Source organism: Acipenser ruthenus, chromosome 60 (assembly GCF_902713425.1).
Source record: "Acipenser ruthenus chromosome 60, fAciRut3.2 maternal haplotype, whole genome shotgun sequence".
NCBI classification, from domain to species: domain Eukaryota; kingdom Metazoa; phylum Chordata; class Actinopteri; order Acipenseriformes; family Acipenseridae; genus Acipenser; species Acipenser ruthenus.
The window spans coordinates 2690077-2707923 of record NC_081248.1 but is presented as its reverse complement, the minus strand read 5'-3'; the positions used below and the strand labels follow the sequence as shown (position 1 = coordinate 2707923).

The window sequence follows — 17847 nt, the reverse complement described above, 5'->3', positions numbered from 1 at the left end:
ATCATAGATGTGGAACATTTCACGATTAAAGAAATGTGAAGTATAAAATGTAATTATGCACCGTTTTTGTGGACCCTTTCAATTTGCCACCCTAGGCGTCTGCCTGTTCTGCCTATATGGTTACGCTGGCCCTGACCCTACTGTCAGACTAGAGCTTCTAAGAGTCTCTCTCAATGAAATACCAGCAGGTACACGCAGCAGCAGACCTGGGGTCAGTTACAATTGTAATTGTGTAATTCGTATTTAATTGCAATTACAATGGAATTGGAATTGTAGTTGAACCCGGGCACACCTGTGTAATTGGAATTATACCATATCATTGAGCAATTACAGTTCAATTACACATTTACGTGTCATTCATTCATTATTCTTGTATTTATAACCACCTTTGGTGACCCTGTTGGTATAGCATGTTTCTGCATTTGTACCTGTGATTGCTTGGTTTTCTAGAATAACTAAACTAAACATGTTAATGTGTGTAGTTTGTGTTACTTTTTAGTGTAATGGTAAATCTAATTGTAATTACTGCAGCACAATTGTAACTGTAATTGTAATTGAACAAAATAGCAATTTCAGCAAACAATACTGCTGTAATTGTAATTGTAATTGTAATTGTAATTGAGCCCAGGTCTGTATAGCAGGTACCTAGCTAGACTCCCCTCCCACCGGAATAATCTAAAATAATAAATACATCTTTAGAATAAACAAGAGATTGTTTGTATTATAATGACTTTGTGTGACACACATTACTGACAAATAGAACTACAGGATTCATATACACTTCACTGAACTTACCATCCCTCCAGCTTTTAAGATGATAATGCTTCCTGTTTAATATTAAAAATAATAAGTGTCTTACAAGCTCTACACCAGGCTATCTCCACAGTCAGGTAAGCACTGCAGGTTTCTCTGTATGTTTGTTGTTCAGTTCAACAGATTTTCTTTCACAGGCAGTGCGTAGCATTCAGACAAGCACTTCCACAGCAGCGCTTTCAATAAGACTCAGAGCTCTGTATTTCTTTTAAAACAGAACAGACTTCATAGTGAACAAACATGGATTTTCATTTATCTGTTACTATGCTGGGGTAAAGAAATCTCTGTTTGCACAAGCCATGCTTTCAGATCGTACTGCACTTCCTTGGTCACCTGGAGGGTGAAACTGCACCCCATCAACGGCTTCTTTCATTAACCAATCAGCTGCTGCTTCCCCTGCTGACTGACACGCTTTCAGACAGTAGCATGATGAGGTGACCTAGGAAGATTTCCTGAGGTTAGGCACGGACACTTTCTTTGACACCTAGTGTAGTGCCAGATGTTTTAGAATAAAAATCCACGCCCACCCTAACCCTAACCCTAACCCTAACCCTAAAAATCCACGCCCACCCTAACCCTAACCCTAAAAATCCACGCCCACCCTAACCCTAACCCTAACCCTAAAAATCCACGCCCACCCTAACCCTAACCCTAACCCTAACCGTAACCCTAAAAATCCACGCCCACCCTAACCCTAACCCTAACCCTAACCCATGCTCACCCTAACCCTAACCCACTCTCACCCTAACCCTAACCCTAACCCTAACCCATGCTCACCCTAACCCTAACCCTAACCCACTCTCACCCTAACCCTAACCCCAACCCTAACCCATGCTCACCCTAACCAAAACCCTAACCCTAACCCTAACCCTAACCCAATCTCACCCTAACCCTAACCCCAACCCTAACCCATGCTCACCCTAACCCTAACCCTAACCCATGCTCACCCTAACCCTAACCCCAACCCTAACCCATGCTCACCCTAACCAAAACCCTAACCCACTCTCACCCTAACCCTAACCCCAACCCTAACCCATGCTCACCCTAACCCTAAGACCAACCCTGACCCACGCTAACCCTAACCCAACCCTAACCCATGCTCACCCTAACCAAAACCCTAACCCACTCTCACCCTAACCCTAACCCCAACCCTAACCCATGCTCACCCTAACCCTAACCCATGCTCACCCTAACCCTAACCCCAACCCTAACCCATGCTCACCCTAACCAAAACCCTAACCCACTCTCACCCTAACCCTAAGACCAACCCTAACCCATGCTCACCCTAACCCTAAGACCAACCCTGACCCACGCTCACCCTAACCCTAAGACCAACCCTGACCCACGCTAACCCTAACCCCAACCCTAACCCATGCTCACCCTAACCCTAACCCTAACCCTAACCCAAACCCTATCACAACCACACAGACCTGTGGCACTAAAGGTAAGATTCAGGGAATCATCCTGTGAGCTACAGTCACTTTTGAAAGGTTTTGCTACACAGTCTTTCACATGGATAAACTAGACTACTCTTGGCTGAGTAATGCAGTGGGCTAGTTTAATTCAAAGCAGGATTTGTTTCACTCAGCTTTTATTTCAATGTGTTGCAGATGTTCAGGACCACAGGCATGCAGTGCTTTCCTTGTGTTTCCTCAGTTGTAATAAAGCTCTATTCAGACAAAAAGTGTTTTGAAGTTGAACATCGGGATATTCCAGTGTACTACACAGAACTCACTGCAGGCAGCTGCTGTAATTGATCTTTATTCATACTTTATTTATTTATTTATTTATTTATTTCTTGGTAAACAGTAAATCACAGCGTAATTCATTTGAAGAGATTAAAATAACAATGATGAATGAGGATCCACATATACCACAAAATAAATACAGGCATATACTCTACACACACACACACACACACACACACACAATGACACACACACACACACACACTGACACACACACTGACACACACACACACACACACACACACACACACACACACACACGGACACACACACTGACACACTGACACACACACACACACACTGACACACTGACACACACACACACACACACACACACACGGACACACACACGGACACACACACACGCACACACACACTGACACACCCACACCCACACACACACACACACACACACACACACACGCACGCTGACACACACACATCTATATGCAACTAGGAATAAGAAGTGATGAAAACACTGCAATCCAGCCCATAATAATAATAGTAATAATAATAATAATTATAATAATAAAGAGCCTGTAAGTGCAGGGCAGCTGCTGTAGTTCTGTACAGGGTTTTATATTAGGGTTATACAGTGTGGTCCTGCCAGCATTGCCCAGCGCAGCGAGGCTCTGCCGAGAACATAGCAGGCAGATAGGACTACATTATATAAAACCCTGTACAGAACTAAAGCAGCTACCCAACATGGCATCTATATAAAGCTATAATCTATTGCGCTGGCATTGCCTGCTATGTTCTGAGCCTCGCTATACTGTATAGATAGATGACAGACAGATTGAAATTCTACCACTCGACTAGTAGTTGTCCTCAGTACTGTGTAATTACCAGCATATCAATATTTACATCTAATACACTCCTGTTGCTAGGCAGATTACAGTCACTTATGGCAATGCAATTCCTGAGCTTGTCCAGTAGGTGTCTCCAATACTTAATGGCGTCACAATAATATCTCCACTGCTGCTTAACAGATTTCAGCCGTTGAAAACTGCACAGCTGTTTCATAACAAAGCTCTATTAATCTACTGTAATAATGACATAAAACACTCCCCCCCCTCAAAACAATCCTGTGAACACTGTTGCCGGGCAGATTACACCCCTCGTTTTCCCTTTCAGTTACACCACTCATCCACTAGGTGTTGCCAGTAGTACTTTGACTCCACCCCTGCTAATATTACCCGTTGATAAGCTATTGTTGCCATTTGTCCATTTGGTGGCGCTAGCCCTCCAGAAATGTTTTTTAAAAAATCACAGTCCACACGTTTCCATAGAATCCGCTCCTGTTGCTGGGCAGATTCCACAGAGTCTGCTGCAGTTCCACCAGCTGACCAGGAGGGGTCTCTCCAGTTATAAAATGACATCATAGTTCCAATGACATCACAGTTCTAATGACATCACAGTTTCAATGATATCCCTTCATGTTGCTTGTGATTCCACAGTTTGGCCACTCGGTGGCACCAGTAACAAAACAATAATTTATATTAAGGTTACAATTGCATCGATGGGTTTGATCACATCCGTATCACGACATCACCGCGAATCCAAGACCGCGCAGACATCACCGCGAGGGACATTACAGCACTGACCAGTACAACGACTGTCCATAACAGCGCTACGACATCACCGCGAAGGAAATTACAGCGCCGACCATTACAGCGCTACGACATCACCGCGAAGGACATTACAGCGCTACGACATCACCGCGAAGGACATTACAGCGCTACGACATCACCGCGAAGGACATTACAGCGCTACGACATCACCGCGAAGGACATTACAGCGCTACGACATCACCGCGAAGGACATTACAGCGCCGACCATTACAGTGTTACGACACCACTGCACTGAACTACAATTCAATTCCCAGAAGACTCTGCAAAGTTCACAGATGCATCACTTACCAGGAACTCCCCCACCCCCCTCAGTATGCAGGTTTTAATATGACTTAGCAGTGTCAATGAGACTCGTATTGCACAATTGTAAAACAGTTGCATACCAGGTTTGATGAAGATCTCTTGCAGATCGAAACGTTGATCTTATATATAAACACTTTGGAGCATAATATATAAGTGTGCGGGTACTATGTTTGTTTAGCTTTAAAATATTTCTACCCTGCACCTTGAAAGACTTTGGATGTGCGTATGTCTTCTCTTTGTATACTACCAGCCCCCCCATCCCATTTCTCAGAGCATCCATTTCTCAATGAATAAATAAACAGTGGTTGTTGTTTCCGTTATTTTGGCCCCAAAACTGCCTTTGATGTTTCTTTTGTCCGCCGTCGCCATTATATGTAGAAAGTTCGTTTGCCTGTTTGGCAGGGCACCTAAAAATGTAATCCTATAAACTGCTAGAGAATCGATAATAATAATAAATAGTAAATAATATTAATAATAATACAACTACGTGCCAAGCAAGTACATAAAGGGTGATATATGACTACAGCATTTTAATTTCGAACAACAAAAGCAAACTCGCTCTGCATAAAAGCATCATGCTAGAAAGAAAACAGAGGGTTCAGTACGGATACGACACGGCAGAGAAGCAAGGGCAACAATATAAAGTTAAACTCTTTATTTAAAAAACAAATCTGTACAAAATATACATATAAAAATCCAAACACGTCATGTCCGTGTATCGGTCCCCAATCCTAGGACTATATAAAGGATAGGACAATGATGTCACAAGTGGGCGGGGTTATAAACAAAGTGGAGCATTTCTGCAGCCCGCAGAGCTCTTTCACATCGCACTCGCAGTGCCTTTAACGTATTCACGCTCGCCCTGGCAAAATGTTTCTTGACATAATCAAGCATTAATTTGCATAAATAACAGTCAGTCAGTTTATATTAAAGACATTTTGTATTGTTATTAAAAAAAAAACAAAAAAAAAACGGTATATCCTGGCGCTGCAACACAGCATCGCCGCAATGTATTCAGTACTGAGTAGGCTCCATAAATGGGACCTGTAGTGTAATTGAGTACAGAACTGCATCACGGGATTGATTGTCCTATCCTTCTTTATACAGTCCTAGCCCAATCCCGGGTGTCCTGTGGAGGAGTCATGATATATATATATATATATATATATATATATATATATATATATATATATATATATATATATATACACGTGGTGAATATCATTCTGCAACAAGTGAAAAACAAAAAAAAAATCTATATAAAAATGCTTGTGGAAACACGCTTTTATTGCATGGAGGTTTTACTTATCGTATTTACCAGTCTAATTATGATGGAGTTCTATGGGGACAGTGAAAAAAAACAAACTATAGTCTTCTGCAATCAGAAAAGCTGTGGTGAACCCCACTCTGACTGCGTCGTGTGTCCGAGTTCCTGGTAAGTGATGCTTTTGTGAACTTCACAGTCTTATGGGAATTGAATCATTGCTCGGCGCGGTGATGTCGTAGCGCTGTTACGGGCAGTCGCTGTAATTGTGGGCGCTGTAATGTCCGTGGTTTTGGACTCGCTGTTATGTCATGTAACCGGTGACATCATAACTCAAGAGAGCGAAACCAAGGCTTTTGTTTAATTCAGCAGTTTCCGTTTGCTGTGTTTTTGTTTTCTTCGTCTCCGATGACCAAATTCTTTAAATACAAACATCAGGTGGCAGTTTAAAAGACATACTGAGAATCTGAAGAAAAACAGGAGGAAAAGTCATAAACAGGCTATGTGTCGTCACATCTTAATTTCGACTTTGTGATGTAACTTTGTTTAATTGTGGTTTGTTTCTCATACAAACTGAAATGCAATTATAGTACTTATCCATGCAGTATGTCCTGGTAATTGCTCCCATAAAGTGCTTTTGTGTTGCTAGGCAGATTTACATTGCAATCCAGAATTCCTCGTGCTGTTCAATGGCGGCTACAGTCCCACTCAATGACCTGCTGTCGCTAGGCGGATTACAGTCGCTAGGCGGATTACACTGCAGTCCTACAAACAGGCCAGTAGGTGTCTCTAGTGCTGTGTCAATGGTGGCTACAGTCCCATCCAATGAACCGCTGTCGCTAGGCAGATTACAGCCATCTGCGTGCGCTGCAGTACCGCAGCTTGTCCAGCAGGGGATTCTGTTACTGGGAATCCTTTGTGCCTCTTCCTTTCACTCTCTCTCGCCCCCTCCTCCTCAGTTCCCCTCTCAGGCCCAGCCTCAGCCTCCCCCTCCCACTCAGTTCCCTCACCCTCTCTCCCCTCACATGAGTGAGTTAGGGTGCTGTAAATTCTGAGCCAGTGCTTCAACAGGGAGGAGGTGAGGGAGAGGAGCTGCTCAGGGGAGGAGGAGAGGGGGGGCAGCCTGGAGACATCCACTGGGGGGCTGACACGCTGTGGAGAGAAGAGAGAGAGAGAGAGAGAGAGAGAGAGAGAGAGAGAGAGAGAGAGAGAGAGAGAGAGAGAGAGAGACTTTGACTTTTTCAAAAAACTTTAATTAAAAAACGTAAACCACAAAAACCACTTATCTAAAAAAATATTAATAAAACAAAGATTAAAAAAAGATTATATAAATAACTGCAGTTCCCCCTCCTCCCCCAGAGCACACAGCCCCTCACCCACACACCAGCGCTGCTCAAAACTAAACACATCATGAACTAAGGAAAAATATGCAAAATCAATTTTGATTCTAACTTTCAACAAGAATCTAAACATTAAACTGACATCGTCACTTGAACCATCATTTTAATTTATTTGTCCTTGTTTTCCAAATAGCAAGCTTACCTTGCCCAAGTATATAATTAATTAAACAGCATTTAAACCTTTTTTCCTGACCATTGGGATAATTTAAAATAAACATTTCCTTTGTAAAAGCTACATTACAAGAATTCAATAATTGTGAAAGTAAACAAAGGATCAAGCTGACTACAGTCTGCAAAAAGGTGGAAAACAGTCTCTTCCTGCCCACAGAAAGCACATGCTGCGCTGACTAAGGGATCCACAGATGGACATAACGCCTATTGTCTATTCTGGATAGATTTACTAGGAACAGCTGCCAGTCCCACCCCGGTCTTCCCACACTGCGAAGAAAAGAGAAGGCAGTGTATCTCCGACTCAACTGCTGAGAGAACAGCAGCCGCTGTGCTGCCTGCAGCCGAAAAGCAGCCACTCGACTAAGAACATCAACCAGTCCCTGCCCTCCTTCTCCTGGTGGTAAATATAACACAGCAGGGCAGAGCCAGTGGTGTCCATTCCAGAAGAAATTCAAAAGTTATTTTTGTATCTCAAACAACAGTCCTTGGGGGGGGGGTCTAGGCACACCAGTTTATGCCACAACATGGAGGCCACCAGGTTATTTATTATCAGCACCCTCCCCCTATAAGAAAGCTGAGGGAGTAGCCATCTCCAGCGTTGTATTTTGTATTCACTTTAACAAGCAGTCCTTCCCAGTTGAGCCCTCTATACTGCTCACTCCCCAAATGCACTCCTAACACTTTGAATCCTGTCTTCTCCCAACGCAGTGATTGTGGAAGCAAGGGGGGCCAGTCCCACTCCATTCCCCAGACAGGAAAGTGCTACATTTTCCCCAGTTTACCTTAGCAGAGGAGGCTCTCTGGAAAACACTCAGGCTGTCCTCCAGCACCAGGACATCAGCCTGAGAAGTGATGAAGACGGTGACATCATCAGCATAGGCAGACAGTCTGATTGGAGGGGTACTCGCCACTAGAGGGACCTTCAGGCCAGCCAACCTGCTCCGAAGCCGACAGAGCAGGGTCTCAATAGACAGGGAGTACAACATCCCAGACAGTGGACAGTCTTGCCGAATTCTCCTCTGTACAGGGAAAGGACGGCTCATACTGTTGTTGATTTTTAAAACACTAAAGACGTTCCTATATAAAAGCCTTATAAAAGAGATAAACTTTGGTCCAAAACCAAAGGATTCCAGCGTTTTAAACAAATATGTATGGTCCACCCTGTCAAAAGCTTGATCCAGGGAAATGACCCCTAGATCTATATTGAAAAAATCAGTTATTGACAAAGCATCCCGGATCAAAAATATGTTATCAAAAATAGTCCTTTCTGGAATACAATATGACTGGTCACCGTGTATAATCATTCCAATGTACGCCTTCAGCCTGTTCGCTAAAGCTCTTGACAAAATTTTGTAATCGGAACAGAGAAGAGCAACAGGGCGCCAATTCTTTAGCTCTCTTAGATCCCCTTTTTTTGGTAACAGAGTTACCGCAGCTCTACGACAACTCAGGGGCAACTCCTTCTCTCGAAGACTTTCTTTAAAAACTTGAAACAAGTCCCCTCCAATCACTGGCCACAGCTCCTTATAAAACTCCCCCTGCAGCCAATCAATCCCGGGAGCCTTCCCTGTTGACAACTGAGTCACAGCCTCTGTTAGTTCTTGCATTGTCAAAGGAGCCTCTAGGGGGCATCCTTCCTCCAGAGGCAACTTAGGCAGATCTCTGAGCAGGTGAGCAGTCTGTTCTTCATCACAAGGCTCCGCTGTGAAGAGTTGACTATAAAAGGATACAGCTTCACTATTGATTTCCCCTTGGCTAAACGCTTCCTTCCCATTGGCAGACGTACAGAGTACAGCTGCTTACTTGTAGCCGCACTGTGCTCTAGGTTAAAAAAGAACTTTGTAGGGGCATCCATATCTCTGAGTTGAAGGAAACGTGATCGTATGAGAGCGCCCTGCACTCTCTCCTCCAGCAAGCGACTCAGCGTCTCCTTCTTATCCTTCAGACACTGGAAGTCATTTTCATTGCTGTCTACACTGATGTTTTGCTCAAGACTTATAATCTCTCTCTCAAGCTCTCCAATTGTCTTATGTAATAGTCTGGTTGAGTTGGCGGCGTACTGCTGACAAAAAAGTTTAATTTCGATTTTGCCAAAATCCCACCACTGTCTCAGACTATCAAAACTCCCTTTCTGATGTCTCCAAGAGATCCAAAAAAATCCCAGAAAGGTGGTAAGCGGGCCACAGCAGGCAGACAGACAGTAGACAACACACAATGGTGGTCTGAAATCATGGTGGGAAAAATATCACTTTTTATTACCTGATTGAGGTGCTGTTTAGAGCAGTATACCCTATCCAGTCTTGCTTTTGAAATCTGATTTACATTCATTTTAATCCATGTATATTGCCGGAGTCTGGGGTTAAAAACCCTCCAAACATCAACCAGATCATTAAACTTTAGAATATCTGACAATTCTTTAGAGGACTGCGGGTGTGGCTCCCCATGATTCCTATTCAAAGTAAAATTCTCAGTGCAATTAAAATCCCCCCCCAATTAAAACCATCTGATTACCATTACTCTGAGATAACACCTGATTTAGTTTATAAAAGAAAATATGTTTTTCCCTATCTTCATTTGGTGCATACACATTAATAAAAATAATATCTAAATCCCTGTAACGTGCTTCAATTTTTAGAAGCCTTCCTTTAACCTCCTCACTAACAGATAAAACATCAATACTCAACCCTGGTGCAAATAAAACTGCTACCCCTGCACTGATGTTTGAGCTATGGCTGAAAGCCCCAGCCCCTTTCCATTCGCTCCGCCCCTCACTCTCATTCATATCGTCAGTGTGTGTCTGTCGCAGAAACACAACACTCGCTCTTTTTAAACTCAGAAAATCAAACAGCTGAGCTCTCTTATTAATACTCCTACCCCCGTTCATGTTAAAAGTGGCTATTTGAAACTTCTCCATATTAGAGTTGAATAAAAACCAGACACAAACAGAGAAGAAAACAACCTATGAAACCCTGTGCAGCCATTTAAAAAACGATTTTGTTTTTTTCTTCTCCTCATTAATCATTTTTTTCCTTTCAGAGACCAGTTTCTTTAGCCTATATCTTTGTTTCTGATCAAGCACGTTTAATGTGGCTTTCCTCATCGCTATTTTAGTGGAATAAATAAACAACTGATCATTTGGAAAATATTCCCTCTGTACAACACCCCTAACTCCTTTCGTTTTATTCAAGAAAGAAACGATCTGCTCGACACTGTAAACTTTGCTCCTACCTTGAGGGCTTGTTAAAGTCTCATCCATCATTATTGAGGACGAGTCTGACAACTCCTCTTCCTCAATATCTTCCCACATTACTGACCCCTCTTCAGCGTCCTCTTTCCCAGCTGCCGCTACCTTATGAGGCATGGAATCCACTACCTTGATTGCTGCCTCATCCCCAGGGGTAGCCCCAGTACTAACACAAGCTTTCCTTTTCGACTGACCTCCATTTTGAGGTTTCTCCTCTAATCAGTACTTTCTGTTTTCTACATGTTAACCACTCCCTAATCCATGTGCATGCATTTCCTTGAATCCCTACTGCGTTCAGTTTGAGAATTAATCTTTTATGCAGGACTTTGTCTAAAGCTTTCTGGAAATCTAAATAAACCATGTCGTATGCTTTGCAATTATCCATTGTTGATTTTTGCATCCTCAAAAAAGTCAAGTAGGTTAGTTAGACACGATCTCCCTTTCCTGAAACCATGCTGACTGTCTCCATATGTTTACATATAATAGAAGTCAGGCTTATTGGTCTGTAGTTAGCTGGTTCGGTTTTGTCTCCCTTTTTGTGGGTTGGTGTTATGTTTGCAATTCTCCAGTCTGCTGGTACAACCCCTGTGTCAACAGACAGACAGACAGACAGACAGACAGACAGACAGTCAGTCTGTACCTCCTCAGTGAGCCTGCTCAGTTGCCATTGCAGCTCCTTAATGATGTTAGTCTTCATGTTCTCTGGCCAGAGGTTTGAGAGCAGAGAGTACCAATCCTGAGACAGGACTGAGGCAGCACGCAGCAAACAGCACTCCTCCTGGGAGAGAGAGGAGGAGAGATGGTTAATACAGTACAGTGAAGACACACAGCACTCCTCCTGAGAGAGAGAGGAGAGGAGGAGAGAGGAGGAGAGACAGTTAATACAGTACAGTGAAGACACACAGCACTCCTCCTGGAAGAGAGAGGAGAGGAGGAGAGGAGGCAGAAGGGTTAATACAGTACAGTGAAGACACACGTGCTAGAATATTTTTCTCTGAGGATGACTGTTTTGCTGAGAAGGCTGTATCGTACAAACATAATGTTTCACATGCCCACTTAGACACACACACTGAGACACACACACACACACACACACACACACTGAGACATACACACACACACTGAGACACATACACTGAGACAGAGACACACACTGATACACACACATACACACATACACACTGAGACACACACAGAGACATACACACACACTGAGACACACTAAGCAAATTAGCTATGTTTTATTACTGTATTGCAGGAATTGCACACTATTGACAATAGCAGTAAAACATTGTATTAAAAGGCAAATATATACAGTATTATCTGTAATCCTTGAACACAATTGAATGCTAGTTTGTATGTACTGTTCAATGTTGTAATCAGACACTGTTGAATGTTGGTTTGTTATAATTATGTACACACAGACACACACAGTGAGACTGATACACACACAGTGAGACTGATACACACATGCACAAACATGCACACACACAGTGACACTGAAACACACATGCACACACACACACACACACACACAGTGACACTGAAACACACACACACAGTGACACTGATATACACACGCACACACATACACACACACAGTGACATTGAAACACACACACACATACACACACACAGTGACATTGAAATATCTGCTGTATTATTGAACTGTGGTTTGTCACACTTGAAAAAAATAAAAATAAATAAATAAATTATTGTATTTCTTGCTCTTATTGTATGACTTGTATTGTAACACTTGAAATGTATTTGTATTTGCTTGCGATTGTAAGTCACCCTGGATAAGGGCGTCTGCTAAGAAATAAATAATAATAATAATAATAAATAATAATAATAATAACACACACGCACACACACACACACACACAGTGACACTGATACACGCACACACACACACACACACACAGTGACACTGATACACACACGCACACACACACACACAGTGACACTGATACACACACGCACACACACACACACAGTGACACTGATACACACACACACACAGTGACACTGATACACACACGCACACACACACACAGTGACACTGATACACACACGCACACACACAGAGTGACACTGATACACACACACGCACACACACACATACAGTGACACTGATACACACACACACAGTGACACTGATATACACACGCACACACATACACACACACAGTGACATTGATACACACACACACATACACACACACAGTGACACTGATACACACACGCACACACACACACAGTGACACTGAAACACACACACACACACAGTGACACTGATATACACACGCACACACATACACACACACAGTGACATTGATACACACACACACATACACACACACAGTGACACTGATACACACACGCACACACACACAGTGACACTGATACACACACGCACACACACACACAGTGACACTGAAACACACACACACAGTGACATTGATACACACACACACATACACACACACAGTGACACTGATACACACACGCACACACACACACAGTGACACTGATACACACACACACAGTGACACTGATACACACACGCACACACATACACACACACAGTGACATTGAAACACACACACACACATACACACAGTGACACTGATACACACACGCACACACACACACAGTGACACTGAAACACACACACACACACACAGTGACATTGAAACACACACACACACATACATACACACACACACAGTGACACTGAAACACACACGCACGCACACACACAGTGACACTGATACACACACAGTGACACTGATACACACACGCACACACACACAGTGACACATACACACACACACACACACACACACACACACACAGTGACACTGATACACACACGCACACACACACTGCTCTCACCTCCTCTCCGCTGCACAGCAGAGTCTCATTGTAATAGTGCGTCGTGTTGTAATTTTTCGGGAACACAGCTCTCTAAAAAGGAGATTTAAAAAAATGAGCACAAAAAATGACTGATCATTCTCTTGCTCTCAAATTCTTTATTTCTCAGTTATATTAACATTACATTTTTTTTTTTTATTTGAATTAAAATAGGAATTCAATAAAAGACTGGAGGAAATTGCGCACACAGTTTCACTTCTACAAGTGTCCCACAGTAAAAGCACAGCAAAGTGTAATAAAGCACAGTGAAAGCATGGTAAGCATTGTAAAGCATTTTAAAACACAAACCATGGTAAACTAATGCAGAGTATTACAGTGGGGAAAGAACATATTTACTGTTGGCAAGCTTCATCCAGCACCTCTATCAGTGTGCTTGAATATAAGTTATGATGTCGTATAAACAATGATGTCATCAAACTCACAAAGCCAGTGACCTCGTGCTCCAGAACTTTCAGCAGGTTGCTCACGATAGGGGGGTCACGACCTCCCACCCCACTGAGCAGAATGGAGAGAAAGAGCAAAGCTGGAAAACAGGAGAGAAATAGTGAGAGAACAAACATCAGATTGCAGTTTCAAAATCCATTCTCTTACCTCTCATTAGCTTTATTAACATTATCACTACCTCTCTTTAAAGCAGTGCTGACCATCTTTAAAATCCATTCTCATTCCTGTTATTCAAGCTAGCAACATCATCTGCTTTTGATTTGTTGCAGGGGAATTCCACAGTGATTTCAAGAATGTCATTAAAACGGGAAAAGCATGAGGTATCCCTTATAAAAGTTCAGCACAGTAAATTTGCACTGTCATGCTTTTCCCATGGTTATATGATGCATTGGTTTCACCGAACCTCTCTGTGCTTTACCGTGCTTACCTATGTTTTACCATGCTTAAGGGTATAAGGGTAATCTCTGTCTCTCTCTCCCTTTTCACACATTCACCTTTCTCTCTCTCTCTCTTCCTCCCTCCCTCTCCAGGTGTGTTTTCTGCAGTTGCTCCGTTCCTCTTACCTCTCAGTGTCATCTCTTCCTCTTCTCCTCCTGTGTCGAGTCTCAGTCTCTGTGGCTCACCTCTTTCTCTCTTCCTCTCCTCTACTCTCTCCACTTCAGTCTTGACATTCTTAAACTCTCTTTCCTTGCTCCCTCACTCTCCCCTCTCTCTCTCTCTCCCTCTACCTTGTTTTCAGTCCCTCCCTCTCTTGCACTTGTTGACATCTGTCTCCCCCTTCTCCCTCTCTCTCCTTGCTCTCTGTATATTTGTAATTCCTCTCCTCTCTCCTTCCCAGTGTCGCTGTCTGCCTGTTTCTCTCTCTGTTTCTCTCTCTCCCTCTGTCTCTGTTTTTCAGTCTCCCTCTCTCTCTTTTTCAAGTTCTCTCTGTCTGTTTTTCACGCTCACTCTCTCTAGCACATTCTACAGACTCAAAGCTTGAAAGTGAAAGTAAGTTTAGTTGCAACCTTTTCCATAAAGTCACACCCCCTCCCTCCCTCCCTCCCTCCGTCTCTCCACCCCCACCCCTCTCACTCTCCTTGGCAAGCACATCTGACATGTCTAAAGCCTGGGGCAAAGTAACCATGTGAAGTGTTGACAATGTCATATAAAGGAGCGCTGACCATCTTTAAAATCCATTCTCTTACCTCTTATTAGCTTTATTAACATTATCACTGTCCTCTTTAAGGAGTGCTGGCCATCTTTAAAATCCATTCTCTGAACTAGAATTTTTTCAAGGGGAATTCCCCCCCTGTATGTCTGTCATTAGCTTTAATGAAACCAAGTCTGGAAGAATGTAGTAAACTAGAGACCAAGAAGTGGGAATTATATTGTCGTGTTGTCAAAATGAACAGGATTGTGGGAGTTCTGTGTCTTTAAGAGAGAATTCCGGGAATTCCCTGGAATGTTGGGTCACTCGAGATCGGCTTCATCATTCTGTCAGATGTTTTGGCTCAAAGAAGTTTTTTTTAAATCCAGCCTCATAAACAATCGAGGGAAATTCCTGTTCACTGAGATGGCCAGGAAGTGTGCTCATGTTATCATGGGTTGGGGACACAGCTAGATCTGTATACTGTAATTGGCTGATTTCTGATATATGGTTTATCAGAAATGTGCAGAATAAGACATGCCAATGAAGAGTTTAATGGAAACTGGATAAGTGGCGTTTAGACCTTTGTTAGGTAAGTGTCAATAACAACACAATGTAGACGACTCTTGATATGATGTGGTGTAGCAGGACAGCGTCACGGCCCAAGCTGTTACTGACAGGAATGACACTCAGAGATGGAGAGTTGCAGCTCAAACACTGTTGCGCAGGTTTATTTACAAATAAATGTAATAAACACAAAAACACGGTGTGACAGGATGGCTCGCAGTGGTGAGGGGTGGTGATGTCACGGACCAGGAAGTAACTGAAACCAAAACAGTGGATGGGCGGGTGAAGCTGAATGCTACTACACTCAGCGTTTTTAATGAATAAATAAACAAAACAAAAGATTTAAACAAACAACAAAACACAAAACAAAAAGGCACAAGGGCCAAACGAATAAACAAATACTGTTTAGCAGTCGTTTTTTTAAATGCCTTTATTTCTCCTCACACTCTCTCTCTCTCTGCTCCCCGTACTCTCCTCTGTACACTCCACCCTGCAGTACGGACAGCTGCAGGTTCTTAAACTCTGGCCGAGGGGTTAACTAGCTGTTAATTATCTTATTACCCTTCGGCCACAGTCTGCACGCGTTTGGTAAGGATGCATGACTGTCAGCTAGTTAAATAATCAGTAGCTGATCAGCCATGCATCCTCACTGGGTTTTTAAATATAATAAAAGACGCGGCGCTTTTATCTGCGCCGCAAACAAAAATACAAATAATAATACATAGAGGCGGGACACTCCGCCACACACAGGTACAAAGAAACAGGGTACAGGGACCAAAATAACATCCTTACAGTCTGGATGGGCCATTGCCTTCACTGATCCTCTCCAAACTCTCTTTCTTCTGTGGCAGGGCACGCTTTTAAATAGTGTTCCCTTTCAATTTGAAGATGGGATACGCCGTCAGGTGGTAGGATTTATATCAAAGCTGCCGATAGGCCTCTGCGTGAGCTGACGTGTAAGCCCGCCCCCCTGGTGGCTTACAATACACAGCGTGCAGAGATCCAAATCCTCTTTTGCTTTCAGCCTGTGTAGGACATTGAGCTGGTAAGTTTTCTCTTTGAGAATCTCTTACTTTTTTCACTGACTGTACTCGCTTGAGAACATAAGAAGAAGAACGTAAGAAAGTTTCCAAACGAGAGGAGCCCATTCAGCCCATCTTGCTCGTTTGGTTAGTAGCTTATTGATCCCAGAATCTCATCAAGCAGCTTCTTGAAGGATCCCAGGGTGTCAGCTTCAACAACATTACTGGGGAGTTGGTTCCAGACCCTAACAATTCTCTATGTAAAAAGTGCCTCCTATTTTCTGTTCTGAATGTCCCTTTATCTAATCTCCATTTGTGATCCCTGGTCCTTGTTTCTTTTTTCAGGTCAAAAAAGTCCCCTGGGTCGACACTGTCTATACCTTTTAGGATTTTGAATGTTTGAATCAGATCGCCGCGTAGTCTTCTTTGTTCAAGACTGAATAGATTCAATTCTTTTAGCCTGTCTGCATACGACATGCCTTTTAAACCTGGGATAATTCTGGTTGCTCTTCTTTGCACTCTTTCTAGAGCAGCAATATCATTTTTGTAACAAGGTGACCAGAACTGAATACAATATTCTAGGTGAGGTCTTACTAATGCATTGTAAAGTTTTAACATTACTTCCCTTGATTTAAATTTAACACTTCTCACAATATATAAGAGCTCCTTGTCCCTTTAACAGTTCTGCCTCTGTTATGCTAAAGTTATTTAAAACTGGATAGGAACAGGTCGACATGTGGGGCATGTTGTCCGTGTCCTCCTTTGTAAAAACCTGTGAAAAGTAATCATTTAATATATTTGCTATTTTTTTTTTCTTCATCTATGATTTTGCCATTTGTGTCTCTTAGACATTTAACCTCCTCTTTGAATGTTCTCTTGCTGTTATAATATTGGAAAAACATTTTGGAATTGGTTTTAGCCCCCTTAGCAATATTGATTTCTATCTCTCTCCCTTGGCCTTTCTAACTTCCTTTTTGACTTGTGTTTGCAGTTCCAAGTACTCTTTCTGTGTACTTTGTTTTTGGTCCCTTTTAAACGCTCTGTAAAGTGCCTTTTTTCGCTGAATATTTTTTTTTTTAAATTGATCTATTAAACCATTTTATTTTAGATTTAGATTTGTCTACTTTTGGGATGTATTTGTTTTGCACCTCTAGTACTACATTTTTAAAAAACA

At 42.6% G+C, this 17847-nt stretch overlaps 1 protein-coding gene across 1 annotated transcript; it reads right to left on the bottom strand.

The window, feature by feature from the left end:
* Positions 1 to 5714: 5714 nt before the first annotated feature.
* LOC117966770 (uncharacterized) lies at positions 5715 to 14948 on the bottom strand. Its single transcript, XM_059018584.1, has 5 exons — positions 14519 to 14948; positions 13934 to 14034; positions 13473 to 13544; positions 11215 to 11352; positions 5715 to 6911 (listed from the first exon to the last, which is right to left on the bottom strand). Exons 1-5 carry the CDS (start codon positions 14529 to 14531, stop codon positions 6570 to 6572), a joined length of 666 nt encoding a protein of 221 aa, XP_058874567.1. The 5' UTR covers positions 14532 to 14948; the 3' UTR covers positions 5715 to 6569.
* Between the last annotated feature and the right edge of the window lie 2899 nt (positions 14949 to 17847).

What these genes read in the sequence shown, in the direction of transcription:
- LOC117966770 (XM_059018584.1), bottom strand. An exon ending in AGCACGAGGTCACTGGCTTT is followed by an intron (nt 13,545 to 13,933) that starts GTGAGTTTGATG and finishes TCTCCTTTTTAG; the next exon opens with AGAGCTGTGTTCCCGAAAAA. An exon ending in TGCTGTGCAGCGGAGAGGAG is followed by an intron (nt 11,353 to 13,472) that starts GTGAGAGCAGTG and finishes TCTCTCTCCCAG; the next exon opens with GAGGAGTGCTGTTTGCTGCG.